This window comes from Macaca fascicularis, chromosome 1 (assembly GCF_037993035.2).
Source record: "Macaca fascicularis isolate 582-1 chromosome 1, T2T-MFA8v1.1".
NCBI classification, from domain to species: Eukaryota; Metazoa; Chordata; class Mammalia; order Primates; family Cercopithecidae; genus Macaca; species Macaca fascicularis.
Genome location: NC_088375.1, coordinates 64,955,797 through 64,972,962, shown reverse-complemented (window position 1 = coordinate 64,972,962; position 17,166 = coordinate 64,955,797). Strand labels below are relative to the sequence as shown.

Genomic DNA, 17,166 nt, shown 5'->3' with positions numbered 1-17,166 from the left:
CTGTAATCCCAGCTACTCAGGAGGCTGAGGTGGGAGAATCACGTGAACCTGGGAGGTGGAGGTTGCAGTGAGCCAAGATCACTGCACTCCAGCCTGAGCAACAGAGTGAGACTCCATCTCAAAAAACAAACAAACAAACAAACAAAAAATCCAAGTACCTATTTTTTGTGGCCCAAACAGTAAAACAAATGTATTAACTTTATATTATGGATTTTTAAGGACGCTTATTTCACAGAGTCCTAAATGACCACAAAGACAAAATAGTTTTTTATAATGTACATTTTTAATTGAGAAAAAAATTGTGCTTTGTGTCTTGAAAAGCAAAAATATAAGCCACACAAGGATGATTAATAATTTCACAATCTCAAAGCACCAAACTTTAGCAAATTATCATTTCTAGATATTTATTATGATGAATATCACTGCCAAATTGACAGTAGATTTGCTAAACTGATCTGTATTGATTTGCAAGAGGCAAGCCAGCAAGGCACCTTTTCCTCCTTCTTTTGAGAAAAATTATAGTTCTTTATCCAAAGTGGATTGTCTTGCCTTGTCTCTCTGTAGTTCCAGTTGTTCAATTTCCAGAGACAGCTTATACACCTCCAGGGCCATTTTCACATCCTCTGGGTTTGGAAGACACTGCATGAGTCTTTTGCCTGCGAGCACTTTTTCACAGCCTTCAGGGGTCTCCTAAAAGAGATATAAGTGGTGGGTGAGATTGAGAAGCTTCTCTCCTAATCATGAAGGAGAGTGGATCCTGACAGTGAAAGGACTACAGGATTGAACCAAGACCAACCTCAGACTGGTGGTTGAGGCTGGGAAAACAAGAAGTCACTTGGGTCCCACCACAGTCTTCCCCAGGGCAACATGGATCTGTTCTGAGACAGCTGTCCAGAAGGCCCCCATGGTAACAGAGGCTGTTTTTGCTGACCATCCAGAAATGGAACAACAATATATTATATAGCTTAGCAAAAGTTAAGTTAGGAATCGGTAGTACCGGGTCTATGAAACCCTGCTCTGTAAGGGCTCAGTTTTTGCTGTTCTCAAGTGAGAACAGGAGAACTTGCCACCCCTAACTTACCAGAACGCTTCAAGTCAAAAAGAGTTTCTTTGAGTGGGAGTGACTCAGAAATGAATCCTGACAAGTCAGATTTCAACATTGTTGAGTGGTACAGAGCTCTAGGGGATGCCACCATTTTTAGGGGTTGACAGCGCAGACTTTCCTTGAATTGTCCCACTTACCCACTCACACCTGGGCACCTCTGGGTACCAGGTTCTGTTCTCAGAGCAAGTGATGCTTTTGGGACCAACGATACCATAGCCAGAATCACATTGGATGGTGACAGTTTCAGGCTCAACATACTGATTCTTATCCACAGACAACATTCCGTTCACTAATTCTGGTTTCAGACACAGAGCTGTAACGGAAACATATTTTTAAGAAATCTGTAAATCTATGAAGAAGGACATGACAACAGTCTCGGATAATAAGAATGAACTGTATCTAGTTCTGCTAATTGCTCTATCTTTCTCTTCATTTGAAAAAAATCATATTAGCATTTTATTGAGTATGACTACCTATCAGACTTCTGCTAAGCCCTTTATGTTGCTATCATTTAAGTCTCCTGGCAGCCCTATGAAATGAGCACTGTTACTATTCCTATTTTATCTAAGAGACAGTTGAGATATGTTAAGACACTTGCTCAAGATGGTAACATTTTCATATAATATGACAGCATATTTCTTTTTTTATTATACTTTAAGTTCTGGGATACATGTGCAGAATCTGCAGGTTTGTTACATAGGTATACACGTGCCATTGTGGTTTACTGCACCCATCAACCCGTCATCTACATTAGGTATTTCTCCTAATGCTATCCCTCCCCTTGCGCCCCACCCCCTGACAGGCCCTAGTGTGTGATGTTTCCCTCCCTGTGTCTGTGTGTTCTCACTGTTCAACTCCCATTTATGAGTGAGAATATGTGGTGTTTGGTTTCTGTTCCTGTGTTAGTTTGCTGAAAATAATGGTTTCCAGCTTCATCCATGTCCCTGCAAAGGACATAAACTCATTCTTTTTTATGGCTGCATAGTATTCCATGGTGTATATGTGCCATATTTTCTTTATTCAGTCTATCATTGATGCGCATTTGGGTTGGTCCCAAGTCTTTGTTATTGTGATTAGTGCTGCAGTAAACATACATGTGCATGTGTCATTATAGTAGAATGATTAATAATCCTTTGAGTATATACCCAGTAATGGGAGTGCTGGGTCAAATGGTATTTTAGTTCTAGATCCTTGAGGAATCACCACACTGTCTTCCACAATGTTTGAACTAATTTACGCTCCCACCAATGGTGTAAAGTGTTCCTATTTCTCCACATCCTCTCCAGCATCTATTGTTTCCACGACAGGATATTTCCAAAAGAAGGTATGTGACCCCAGAATCCCAACAAGGTAACTCTCACTCACAGTCTTGATTGCTGCAAGATTCTATGTATAAAAATTTCCTTATTGCAGACATTTATGCAGCCAACAGACATATGAAAAAATACTCATCATCACTGGTCATTAGAGAAATGCAAACCAAAACCACAATGAGATGCCCTCTCACGCCAGTTAGAATGGTGATCATTAAAAAGTCAGGAAACAACAGATGCTGGAGAGGTTGTGGAAAAATAGGAATGCTTTTACACTGTTGGTGGAGTGTAAATTAGTTCAACGATGATGGAAGACAGGTGTGGCAATTCCTCAAGGATCTATAACTAGAAATACCATTTGACCCAGCAATCCCACTACCGGGCATACACCCAAAGGATTAGAAATCATTCTATGAAAAAGAAACATGCACACATATGTTTACTGAGGCACTATTCACAATAGCAAAGACTTGGAACCAACCCAGATGTCCATCAATGGTAGACTGGATTAAGAAACTGTTGTACATATACACCATGGAATACTATGCAGCCATAAAAAAGGATGACTTCATGTCCTTTGCAGGGACATAGATGAAGCTGGAAACCATCATTCTTAGCAAGCTATCACAAGATCAGAAAACCAAACATTGCAAGTTCTCATTCATAAGTGGGAGTTGAACAATGAGAACACATGGACACAAGGAGGGGAACATCACACGCTGGGGCCTTTTGGGGGGTGGGGGCTAGGGGAGAGATAACATTAGGAGAAATACCTAATGTAGGTGACAGGTTGATGGGTGCAGCGAACCACCAGGGTATATGTATACCTATGTAACAAAACTGCATGTTCTGTACATGTAATCCAGAACTTAAAGTATAATAAAAATAAATTTCCTTCTTGCCTATTATTCTTCTGTGTACAAAAGAGAAAATGGTGGCAAATAATTACTGAAGTTTTTGACAGCAAAGTCATGCATGTTGACAGCAAACTTCTATGCATGTAAAGATCAGACCTGATCTCAACTCCTCCTGTCCCCACAACTGCTGCAAACTACGAGTCCCCCTTCACCCTCCCTGGCCCCTCCCACCAACACACACCATCTATATCATAGCAGGTGGTGCCTGCCCTGCACGAGACTCTAATGGAAATAACTGTCACTCATGATGTTTATAATTCACTCAGTGGAGCCTATATTCATACTAGAGCAAGTTTCCATGGAAACTTTGCCACAGGCTACAGGTACACTAAGATAAAATGTGATGCTTTTAGAATATTTCTGGAAATATACAAGAAACCAGGTATGGGCTGCCTCAAGAAGGCTGAATTTTGTGATTGGGAGAAAGAAATGGAGGAGATTAATGCTTGTGTATGCCCTATGTACTTTTTGCATTGGGTACCATTTGCATATATTGGTTATTTATTTTTAAATCAAATCAAATGTTTTCATGCTGCCTCTGACAGGGAAGAAACTTAGCTCTCAGTGCTCTCAGGACAGGTCCACCCACTTAGTCTTGAGCTGAAAAGGAAGCTGGAGTTACCTTTACATCGAGGGGCTGGAGCTGACCAGCGTGAATTACTGCAGGAGAGTGTCGCCTGTCCGACCAGGACGTAGCCTTTATCACATTCATATATAATCTCTTCTTTGAAGATATTTGAAAAACTGTATACACTAGCTTGTTTATAATGCCCATGGGCAATTTTAGGAGGAACATTGCAATCTTGAGGGAGAGACAGAAAAGTGAGAGAGCGTTAGCTTGTAAAGTGTATCAAGTAGCACATTGCAGACTATGTGTAGCTTGTAGGAGGCTTCATTCTGTCCTTCCATCCTTGCTGCCCATAAGAGCATGTAGCCAAACCCAGATATTTGTGCTGCCCTCCTGTACACCTCAGACTGAGCAACCATAGAAAGGCTTGAGTTATAGCCCTTAGGTTTTCCTTCATCTTATTGACAAGTTCACTCAGCTTTCCATTGTTTAGGAACCATTTTGGCATGCAGCCTTAGGTCATATCATACTCATAGTACACTTAGTCACTTTCAGGCTAAATGCAGAGATGTGCATCCATGAGAAACTGTAAGGATGTTATATCATCCACCATCTCTGAGTCATTGCTTCCCAGTCGATACTGTCCATCCATGCCCTGGAAGAAAGTCCTGTGTTTTAAAACATTATAGAAAAGAGCTCATAGGATAAATGAAAATGGTGACTTGAACATTGAAATAGTCAAGAGGACATGGCGGGTGCAGAGCACCTCTCTGAAAGGGAATACTATCAGGTCCACAAACACTGCATGAGAAAATTAAAAAAAAAAAAAAAAAAAAAAAGCAGAGCAGCAGGAATGTTGGACAAAGTACTATACCAGTGGACTATGACAGTTATAAGTACTATAATAAGATGCTCCTAGAAGCATGGAAAAGGTGATGGCCCACAATAAATCAGACTGAAATGCTGGGATTGACATGGCAGGTGGTATAAGAAGAGATTAAATGACTCAGGGAAGTGAATATGCTGGAGTGGACATTTGTGTACACTGAAAAATGCACCAGGTAGTTATGCCACATGCGAAGTCCTAGAGGGAACAATATTTACCAAAGCTCTAAGGAACTCCCTGAAAAGAGGAGAACCAACATCAAATGCTGGAACTGATGATAAAAAAAGGTCATTAATGAAAAAGGTTCACTAATAGCCATAGCAGTCAGAGAGCTGCTCATATGCCTCAGAAGCTAAATAAATGCAACCATTATAATGAATTGCAAGGTCAGAGAGGCAACCAGGGATGCCTGAGAGTTATGAAGATTAAACCATAGCATTCTTAGGGGTGAAAACAGATGAGCAGCCAACAACAATATACACTTTATTTGTACCATCAAAAGAAATTAAGGATGGATGATCAAGGGACCAATGGCATTTGGCCCAATAAAAAGTCACAATCCTTTGCCCAACATATGAACCTAGGACAGTTTTCCAGCCTGGTAATCGTTAATTGAAGATGAAGCCAGTTGCCAGGGGTGAAGATGCTATAAAATCTTGGAAGGTTCGCACAGTAATGAATCTGCCAGTCCTCCAAGAGGACCTATGTTTATTTATGTAGGTAACTGTGCACTGATAAAAGAGGTACGATAATTCAAAAATTATTACACATAGGGCTTGAGTTGACATTGATACCTAGAACCATCATAGCTCTCCTATTAGTTCAGTTTGTGGTCATTTACATTATCCTTGAAAGTATAGTCAGAATAGACAAAATTGGTAGTTGGCCCAGCCCCTATATTGGGTTCTTGACCTGTGGGGTAAGAGCCATCTTATGCAGGAAGACCAAGTGAAAACAATTGATACCACCCACCCATTTCACCCTCTCCCCAAGGCAAATAAAGTAAATTTAAAGAAAAAAACACTACCACAATATCTCCCGGGGTGAGAGAGGAACATGAAAATTAGTGCTGCTCAAATAGCTAAAGACATTGGAGTGGTAATCCCTATTATATTTCCATTAAATTCTTATCTGTCTACTATAAAAATTAGAAGGATTCTGAAGAACTACAGTATACCACTGAAAAAACACACACATCTTAGTTCCTATTGCAGCCATTGTACCAGATGTGGTATCTTTGCTAGGGCAGATTAATGTGAGTTCAAGTAAATGAGGTCACTGATTCAGCAAAGACCCTTCTTTCCTTTCCTAGCAGAAACAGTTTGCATATACATGGAAGGTGTCAAGAGTGTACATTTGCAGGTTTGTTTTTGGGCTATGATAACCCTCCCGCCCATGTCATAATAGAGTCTGAATATATCTTGACCATCTGGATATCCACAGAACATGACATTGATCCGATATATCAATGGCATCATGTTAATTCCCCCAGATAAGCAAGAGGTATTAGCATGATGATGCTCCAAAGTAAAAAATAAAACAAAAAATAAAGTCAGGTGTTTGCCACATCAATAAAATTTTCAGAGGTCCAAGGTTCAGGGAACACTAAGATATCCCATCCAAACTAAAGTCAAATTATTGCAAATTGCACATCCCACTCTGAAGAATGTAGTACAGCACCTAAATAGGACTTTTCAGATTCTAGAGGCAGTGTAATTCATACTTGGGGATGGTGCTCCAACCCATAGGCTGGGGGGACAAATGATTGCCAGGTTTGAGTGGGGCCCATGGTAGGAAAGTGCTCAACAGCAGGTCTAGTCTGCAGTGAAATTACTCTGTTGCTTGAGCCTTAGGACCCAGCGGAGCCTAGTGTATTGAAGGTGGTTGTAGTAGGAAAAGATGTGAACATCAATAGGACATTTACCCCATAGACCATTGAGATCGTGAAGCAAGGCCATGCACTGCAGTAGAGGACTGTATGCTTTCTGAAATATAACTCTTGGCATGTTACCACATCCTGATAGAGAAAGCTCCCGACAGTGGGTCATCAAGTGATCATGCAGCCAGAATCACCCATCATGAGCCAAGTCTGTCAGACCCATCAGGTTATAAGGTTAAGCAGGCAACCATTCATTATAAGATGGAAGTAGAGCATCTGGGATTGAGCATGGGCAGGACAAGCTGGCACAGGCAAGCTGCACAAACAGACAGCCCAGTTCCTACCTGTGCCCAGCCACTGTGGCAGGAGTGCCTCTTCTTTAGCTCACAGTTGTGGCTGTAGCAGTTATCCAATATAACCAACTGTCAGGATGGGGAAAACTCTGAGCGTGGTTCACAAATACTTTTGGTATTGTAAACCAAAAACAAAATTCAAAGGTCCCCCAACCATCTGAAAGGACCCCTCCTCTCGGCCAAGGGCATTCCAGAGTTAACCTGAATATCTTGTTCAGGCCATGATGGAAGAGAGGGTTGGATATTCCCCATTATATCCATCCAACATTAACATCAACACAGATCTTAAATCTAATAAGAAACATTTATGGCTCAGCACGGTGGTTCATGCCTGTAACCCCAGCACTTCGGGAGGCCGAGGTGGGTGGATCACTTCAGGTCAGGAGTTCAAGAACAGCCTGGTCAACATGGTGAAACCCTGTCTCTACTAAAAATACAAAAATTAGCTGGGCGCAGTGGCATGTGGCTGTAATCCCAGCTACTCGGGAGGCTGAGGCAGAAGAATGTCTTGAACCCAGGAGGTGGAGGTTGCCATGAGCTGAGATCGCATCACTGCCCTCCAGCCTAGGTGACAGGGTGAAACTCTGTCTCAAAACAAAACAAAACAAAACAAATCTCCACAACCCCTTATCATAAACCAGATATTCCTTTCTTCTGGTAATAATTCAACCAATTGCCAATCAGAAAATCTACCTATGATCCAGAAGCCCAGCCCCACTCCCCCTTCCCCGACACCACTTTGAGTTCTCCCACCCTTCCAGATCAAACCAGTGTAAATCTTACATGTATTATGTCTCCCTAAAATGTATTAAAGCGAGCTGTACCCCTACCACCTTGGCCACAGTCATCGGGACCTCCTGAGGCTGTGTCACAGGCACGTCCTCAACCTCAGCAACATAAATTTTCTAAATTGATTGAGACCTGTCTCAGATATTTTGGGTTCACAGTATGTGTTGTAGAGAAGAGAGAGATCACCTCCATCTCAAATCCCCTTAGCTCTCATGTGGGCTCTTCAGTTGGATCTAGAAATCAAATTGGCACTAGGTAGATTAACAAGGGAAAAGCACACAAATTTTATACATACATGGGGATCTTCCCAAGAGGGTAAAGTCTGAAGAAGTGGCCAAAGCAAGATATTTTATACTTTGTAAACAAAGAACAATAAATTTGAGAAGAAATGTCAGGACAAAGGGGATTTGGCTAGGAGCAATAAATTTCTAGGAGAGTCACTAGGAGATGTATAGGGAGGGGCTGTAAAACTAGTGGAAAATAAAAGCTACTTTGGGAATTTTAGTATTCAGGTCCACTGCAGCCCCTAATTCCCAGTCTCTGGTGATAAGGGCTATATAGTTTCTTGCTCTAGAAAGGGTAGAGTACTGCTCCCCAGAGGAATCTTTATGGCTTGTGCATGCAAAAAGAGACAAGACAGCTAGCCCTTTCTGAAACTTCAATTTCTCTAATGTTTTCAACTTGAAATATTCAACATACCAATTCAGCATATTTTGAGATGGCATGTCCTTCACTCCTTTGGTCCTTCACTCCACTCCTAAAATGGAAGCCGCATTACAGCCCAATCAAGGTCAGTCTTGAAAGACAACTTGTAAGGGGTAATCTTCCTGAAAGGAAGTGCTATAGAGGGTACACCTAAAGAAAGTGGCCTAAGGATAGGCTAAATTAGGATTCAGGGCATGGAATGAATGGCTTGTCTGGTCAAGGTCCTACTCCTGTAAGGAGAAAGATTGGAAGATTGGGCACAAAGAGATCTGGGGTAGGAGCAAGTAAGTGGACATTTGAGAGTGGGCGGGAAGTGTGAAGATCTTTATTTTGTGTGTTAACACCAGAGCATCCTCAATAGAAAAGGTATTAAACAGCCAAGTAAAAAAAAGTCTCAGCTAGTTGAGGTAAGCTATTCTCTGTTATTGGCCTCATGGGTCCTGGCACAAGAGGAGGAGGAGCAGAGTGGTTGTGGTGGCATGCATGGAAGACAAGCATGGACCCAACAGCATGGGGTCCCACTCACCAAGGCTCATTGTTGTCACTGAATCTCCAACCTGCCAACAACAATGCTAAGTCCCTAGTATGATACCATCACTTGAGGCAACCAAAAAGCCACTTCCTAGCAAGTTGACTACATTGGACCTCTTCTACCGTGAAAGGAAGAGAAGTGTATTCTGATAGAACTAGACAAATATTGCAGGCATGGATTTGCCTTTCTTCCTTGCAGAACCTCAGTCAGCACGGTCATCTTAAGGGTTACAGAGTGTCTGAACAATTGGCATTGACATAGGATCCACTACATCCAACTAGAAAACCCACTTACAGCAAAGATGATGTGGTGTTGGGACTCACAGAATCCACTACTCAAATCACATACTGCATTACTCAGAACCTGCCGACCTGTGAAAACACCGAATGGCCTATTAAAGGCACAGTTGAAGTGCCAGCTGGGAGGCAATGTTTGACAGTGATGGGACACTGTCTTCCAAAATGCTGTATTTATTTTAAATCATACTGACTTTTATACGGCTCTGGGTCCCCAGTAAAATAAATGCATCAGTCCAGGAACTAGGGGATGGAAGCGTGAGTGGCCCCACTGGCCACCACTCTAAGTGACCTACTTGGGAAATTTGTGCTTCACATCTCTGAAGCTCTGGGACCCGCAGGTTTAAAAGGCCTGGTTGGCAAAGTGGGAACATTTCTACAAGTGGGAGATAGGAGTTTTCCTGTTGATTAATAAGCTGCAACTAATGCTTGGTCACTTTGGGCTCCTAATAGGGGTAATGAGCCCTCACCATCGCTAGATAGAGATATCAAACACAAAGGGAGAAGGGTGGAATGTGTTAACACTTGAGCCTTTTTTTTTTTTTTTTTTTTGACAAAGTCTTGCTCTGTTGCCCAGGCTGGAATGCAGTGGTGTGATCTTGGCTTACTGCAACTTCCACCTCCTGAGTTCAAGCGATTCTCCTGCCTCAGCCTCTTGAGTAACTGGGACTACAGGCCCACACCACCATACCCGGCTAATTTTTTGTATTTTTAATAGAGACCAAGTTTCGCCATATTGGCCAAGCTAGTCTCGAACTCCTGACTTCAGGTGATCTGCCCACTTCGGCCTCCCAAAGTGCTGGGATTACAGGCGTGAGCCACCATTCCTGGCCCACTTGAGCCTTTTGGAGAAGCAGAAGGAGGCATTTCACACTGGGTGATGGTCTGACTGGAGGGCTCAGAGGCAACAGAAGGCTGCTGTTTGAGGAAGAAGGAAGCGAGCTCAGAAAGGCAGGTTCAAATAGATTTTGACAGTTCTTCTTCTGCAGATTGAGACATATGGACCAGAAATAAGGGGAGAAAGAGAATAATACAAAGAAACAAAACGCAGTACTTGAAAAGTCCAGCTTACATATTACATGCTGTCTATTTCACTGATTCAGAAAAGAGGAAACTGAGGTGACCAAAAGAAAGGGAACACACAATGAGGAGGAAGGAGAAAGTTGGACCCATTCCAAGAATCATGGAAGGTATATGAATTTTTTTACCTAATTTTAAACCTTCTCTTAATAATCTCCATCACACTCATATGAAGAAACTCCCAGAATAAGATAATTCTATGAACTCTTACTGTCTCCACATGATGGTGTTCGGGGACTCCATGTGCCATCTGCTTGGCATGTAGCTGAAAATCTTCTGATCCCAAGACACGAAAATGAAATCTCATCTCCATAGAAATAAACACAGTGATTGGCAGGACGATTTTTCCTGTGTTGAGTGATTTGAGCACTATCTAGCTTTGGTTCAGGGCAACATAACGCTGAAAAATAAAACGTGAGGTGCATGGTTAGTAAAATCACCATGAGGAAGCTTCCATGGCTAACAACCCCATTTCCATCTTTGGAAGATCTCACCACTGAAGAGAGATTGGGAAAACAGAAAAGGAGACTCAGGACACTCCAAGTCTGCTCTTTTCCCCCTTATTTGCTAAAGTCCTCTAATCCAACTAAGCATTTCATTAGGAGGCTCCAAAATGAAAACCTATATGAAAAGCCAGGTGTGGTAGCTCATGCCTATAAACCCAGTGCTTTGGGAGTTCAAGATGGGAGAATTGCTTGAGCCCAGGAGTTTGAGACCGGGCCACAGAGTGAGACCCTGTCTCTAAAAAATTAAAAAAATTAAAAAAAAATTTTAACCAATAGGAAAATGTAAATTTTCAAAATTATTCAAGAGCAATGACAAACAACATCCATTTACTTATGGCTTCATTATTAAACTCTCTATTAACTTACACTGCTCAAGTCACAAAGAAGAAAGTTTTCGAAAGTTTATATCCACCTAACAGCTAAAGCATACGAATAAATTTAAATTATTGCTTATTTCAAGGATTTTTCTTTTTTCATGCAAAATTTAAGAGAAATAGCTATTTAAATGGCAAGATCTTGCTTTATCACTCAGGCTGGAGTACAGTGGCACAATTATGGCTCACTACAGTCTCAAACTCCTGGGCTCAAGCAATTCTCCCACCTCACCCTCCTGAGTAGCTGGGACTACAGGTGTGTGCCACCACACCCACTAAGTTTTTTATTTTTTGGTAGACAAGGGGTCTCACTATGTTACCCAGGCTGGTCTCAAACTCCTGGCCTCAAGTGCTCCCCTCACCTCAGCTTCCCAAAGTTCTGGGGTCACAAATGTGAGCCATGACGCCTGGCCAAATTCTTTAATTTTTTAATATAGTAAGAGCTGCTATAGGGACAAAATTGTTTTATTCATTAGTAGCAATACTTCAAGAAAAATCTTGCTATTGTCTGATGTAAGAGAAAACATCAAAACAGAATAAAACATTATATTCTCCATGTCAGTAACTCAACCAGTATTAAAATGGGGTCTTTTGGACATACTCAAACATTTCCAGTGCTCATTTGTTTAGGAATTATAATAAAAATACTCAGCAATCATATGGTTTGGATATTATAACAACAATAATATTTATGAAATGCTTTACAGTATAGAAAATACTTTTAAATATGTAAGTCATGAGTCTAAATTCACATTTGATCAGGTTTCATAACTTGGATAAATACTACTTCACTTCTGCTTTTAAAATTGTTAAAAATATTCTTTATTAAATAATTAAATCAATAAGACCATAGTGGGTCAAATAAATGTAACCAACTGGGTCCTGCTCTGTCATCCAGGCTGGAATGCAGTGGCATGACCTCGGCTCACTGCAGCCTTGGCCTCTTAGCCTCAAGTTATCCTCCTACCTCAGTGTCCTGAGTAGCTGGGATTACAGGCATGTGCCACCACATCCAGCTAATTTTTAAAATTATTTGTAGAGACAAGGGTCTCACTATATTGCCCAGGCTGGTCTCAAACTCGTGAGCTCAAGCAATCCTCCCGCCTCAGCCTCCCAAAGTACTGGGATTATAGGTATGAGCTACTGCACCTGGCCTAAACACAACTATAAAGGAGGTTTTTAAACATCTATAAGCAGTATTTTTTGTTATTTAAGTAATGGCAATAAGTTAATTATTAAGTATATTTTTAATTCAGTCCTTTCATTAAAATATTTTATTCTATTTCCCCAAAATGAGTCTGAATAACTGCAATTAAACTTTGTTAAGCCTTAATACGAAATAAATAATCTTCTGACAGGTTGATCTAAACTACCACTTTTTGTTACTTATGCATTTCACACATTGTTCAAATTCTGCCATGCAGCATAAAATTCCCTGTATTCTTGGCCTCAGTTACTTCACCTCTAAAGTGGCAAGGTTCTGATAGATGGGTAGAAGAAAGCATTTTCTTCCTCTGTTGTCTGTTCCACCGAGGCTCATAAAATAGTATCCACCTGTCCTTCAGTCCCTCACTCATTCCCACAAATAAAAGAGGTGCATCTCCTACCAGAGAAACTGGAGAAAGTCTCCTTTATATCCTTCCAAAGTGAGAATACTGAGTCACGAGTCAGGACTTGTCTTCTAGAGGCAGATCAGGAGTCCTGCCATCTCATGACTCAAGAGGAATGAGACACAAGTCACCTTGCAGCTAGTTACATTCATGACTGTTTCACAAACTTGTCTCCTGCCAAACACCCTAAAGCCCATACTGGGGGGAGGTAAGGGCTATGAAGGAAGCCTGACTCCGACAACAGTTGAACTGTATTCTCCATTCCAGTTTTACCAGTAAGAAGACTAATACTTAATCTGCATACTGTTTGACTTCTGTGTCTACTTCTCATTTGATTCTGAACTGGGATAAGGAAAGGTTCCAATTTCTCAGTGCCTCAAACTGTAACATGTTTATGGTTCCCTTCTGGTACTAACGGTTCACTAATCTGTTCAATTAACTTAATTCTAAACTTGTTGTGAGGGATAAAATTATATTCATTTAAGGTAGAGAATCCTAGCACGTACTGGATGTTTAATATACAAAAATATTAAAAAACAAAAACTCACCCTCACATCCTTGATATGGGGTCCATCTCAAATTTTTCTGACAAATCAATGTTGTAGGTGCATCTGTAGTGGGTTTGTAGCCAGGATGACAGCGGTACCTTAATATAGTCCCAACAACATACACATCCTCTTTTTTCGGCCTAGGATATGTTTCCCAGGAAGCATGTGGAATGTCTGGTAAGTTAGTACAACTACCTGCTCATGAAAGAAGAAGAAGAACAAAGGGACACTATTACTAGGGCTGCCACAGCAATCAATAAGCCTGTCCTATCAAAGGAGGTCATGTGTTCATTCAGCCTGGAACCAGCCTGCAAGGCCTGATGTATCAACCACACCAGAAAAGACGTATGGACATTCGCTCAAATGTGCACACCTCCAGAGAGGCTCTTTACTAAGGGCACTCCCAAGTGGTTTCCATATGCTGTGCCAAGTATAATAATATTAATTCTCCTTCCTCTTCTTTACACTTCAGAGATTTCAGTTTCTGAACTGAAGCATGGCAGGAAAACTGTCACAAACAAATCTAACTATGTTTCCTGATTGATTGGGGAAAATAAACAAGAGCCATTCCCCTCATCCAGATGATACCAGGAATGGCTTGGCAAGAAAAAAAACAAACTCCAAGCATTTTCTGAGCCTGGGCCTTGGGTCTTGTCCTCTTCTCTCTTTCCCAATGCTACTGATTCATATGATATGGAAATATAATGCAAACATCTACCACATTGGATGTTTATCACTTTTTATCTTCAGATATTTGAAATGGAATATAAAAGTTCCTTTTTAACGGCATTATTGAGATTCAAGTCACAACAAATAAATTCACCCATTTAGAATGTGCAATTTGATGGTTTTTAGTATATACAGAGTTGTGCAACCATCACCATTAACTAATTTCAGAATATTTTTATCAACCCAAGACGAAACCTCATATTCATTATCAGTCACTCTCTATTTCCACCTCCCCCTAGGTCCTGACAACCACTAATCTATTTTTTTTCTTTATGGATTTGCCTAATCTGAGCATTTTAAATAAATGGAATCACACAATACATGTACTTTTTGTTGCTGGCTTATTTCAGTTAGCATAATATTTTCAAGGTTCATCCACATTGTAGCATACATTAGTACTTTTTATTTTTCATTTTTATTGCTAAATGATATAATCCATTTTATGGATAAACCACTTTTTGTTTATTCATTATTCAGTTGATGGGTATTTGGGTTCTTTGGCTATTATGAATAACGCTGCTATGAATCTTCATGTAAAATTTTTGTGTGTGGACATATGTTTTCATTTCTCTTGGGCAGATACCCAGGAGGGTAATTACTGAGTCATATGGTAACTCCATGCTTAAACTTCAGAGGGACTGCAAAAACTCTTTTCCAAAATGGTCACACCAATTTACATTCCTATTAGCAGTGTATGAGAGTTCTAATTTTTCCACATCCTCACCAACATTTGTTATTGTCTATCTTTTCTATTGTAGCCATTCTGCTGGATGTAAAGTGGTATCTGATTGTTACTAGAAGGCTATCCTTACAAGAAATACTAAAGGAAATTGTTCAAACTGAAAGTAATTGACACCAGACAGTAATTTGAATCCACAGAGAAAAACAATGAGCATCAGCAGAGGTCATTATGTCAGTAATTTGAAACCCAATAGGATATATATTACTACTCCTTCCTTCTCTTAGCTGATTTAAACAGCAATTGCATAAAACAATATGTATATTATTGCATTATTAAGCCTATAACATAGAGAAATGCAATATATTTGACAATAACATCACAAGAAAGGTAGGAGGGAACAAAGCTGTATTGTAGTACAGAAGTGACACCAGATGGTAACTTAAATCTACAGGAAGAAATAAAGAGAGCTAGAAATGATGAATAAGAAGATTAACATAATAAACTCTATAAATATATACTTGCCTTCCTTTCTTCTCTCAGCTACTATAAAAGACATGAAACATGAAATTATATAAAACAATAATTATAAAAATATATTGTGCAGTTTGTAATATATGTAAGTGCAAAATATGTCATTGGATTCTTGGTTGAGGTTTTTATCTTTCTGCACTTTGAATGTGCCATCTAGCTGCTTTCTAGCCTCCATTCCTTCTGATGAGGAATCAGATGTTAATCTTACTAGGGTTGCATTGTACATGATGTGTTGCTCTTCTCTTGCTGCTTTCAAGATTTTCTCTTCATTCTTGGTTTTCAACATTTTGATTATAATGTCTCCAGGCCTAGATCTTTTTGCATTTATCCTACTTAAGTTCAACAAACTTCTTGGATATGTAGATTAATGTGTTGTTTTGTGTTCTGTTTTGGCTTTTTTTTTTTTTTTTTTTGGCCAAATTTGTGATATTTTCAGCTGTTTTTCCTTTGTATAGTTTTTTAGCTCCTTTCTCTTTCTCTCATCTTTCTGGGATTCTCATTACACATATGTTGGTACACTTCATGGTGTCCCACATTTCTCTGATGCTGTTTATTTTTCCTCATTCTTTTTATCTCTGTGCTGCAATTGCATAATCTCAATTTATATTTGAATTCACTGATTCTTTTTCCAACTCAAATCTACTGTTGAGTTCCTCTTTTGAATTTTTCATTTTACTTACTGCGTTTTTCAACTCTACAATTTCCATTATCTTTTTAAAATAATTTCTATCTTTATCAGTATTTTCTATTTGATAAAACACTGTCATAATACATTTCTTTAATTCTTTAAATATTGTTTCCTTTAGTTCTTGGGACATATTTATAATAGCTGTTTTTTAATTCTTTGAACTTTTCTGCTAAGTACAATCTCTGGGCTCCCTCAAAAACAGTTTCTATTGTTGGCTTTTTCCCTTTACATGGGTCACTCTTTCCCGTTTCTTTGCATGTCTGACAATTTTTTTTTTTTTTTAAACAGGACATGTTAGATAATACATTGCAGCAACTTTGGATATTGATTCTCCCTTACCACTTTTAGGATCTGTTGTTGTTTCCTTATTTTCTTGTTTGTTTGTTTGTTTAGTGATGTAATTGGACTAGTTCAGTTAAGTCTATTTCCTTCAAAGTGTGCAACATCTAACAGCATGCCTCAGAGAGCACAGACTTGGGCATGTACACAGTATTTTTAACTGCTAGGGATAACTGTGGTTTTCTCTTTGACTGTCTCTTTCTCATTGAGACTTTGGGTAGTCTACCTCTGTTGGTATTACATACAACTATTGGCCTCCAACAATTTTTATCTGATTGTTCTATTTTTTTCAACAACTCCCTGGGGCATAATATGCATCACAGTCTAATCCAATTAAAGTTCCTTGAAAGGGGCAGAGTGTTTACAGTCTTTGAAGCTTGCTCCAAATCTGCCCTGGAAGAATGTCTGTCCTATAGATCAGGAGCTGGGGGAAATTAGAAAACTCATTCTTCTCCAGGCACTGCACTAGAGTTCTTCTTATGGTGTAGGAGCTGTGAGGAGAAAAAAGTGGGCAGTAGGAACAGGCACTGCCACAAAGCTGTGCCCACCACCAAGTACACATATTCCACAACCCAGAGCCAGGGAGAATACTAACTACCAATATTCATAGCTGTCAACCTACCCATAATAGTTCTTCCATTCTAGAAAGCTGGGGAAGATGGGAGATGCCACTTGGCTGCTGAGCCAACTGGAATAGTTCTCCTGCAACATAGAGCCATGCAAAAAGTGGGGACTG

The 17,166-nt window shown here is 40.0% G+C and overlaps 1 protein-coding gene across 4 annotated transcripts in view; it reads right to left on the bottom strand.

Moving 5' to 3' along the window:
- Positions 1 to 264: 264 nt before the first annotated feature.
- The window catches only part of C4BPA (complement component 4 binding protein alpha), a 40,428-nt gene continuing 23,526 nt past the window's right edge, over positions 265 to 17,166 (bottom strand). For 2 of the 4 annotated variants that reach the window (XM_005540678.5, XM_005540677.4), the window contains exons 8-12: positions 13,462 to 13,659; positions 10,635 to 10,823; positions 3,958 to 4,137; positions 1,243 to 1,418; positions 265 to 690 (exon numbers count right to left, since the gene is read on the bottom strand). In XM_005540678.5, coding sequence (XP_005540735.3) covers positions 517 to 690; positions 1,243 to 1,418; positions 3,958 to 4,137; positions 10,635 to 10,823; positions 13,462 to 13,659 — 917 coding nt within the window. In that variant the 3' untranslated portion in view covers positions 265 to 516. The remainder of the gene's footprint in view (positions 691 to 1,242; positions 1,419 to 3,957; positions 4,138 to 10,634; positions 10,824 to 13,461; positions 13,660 to 17,166) is intronic. The other 2 variants (XM_074035129.1, XM_005540679.4) reach the window with 1 other exon arrangement.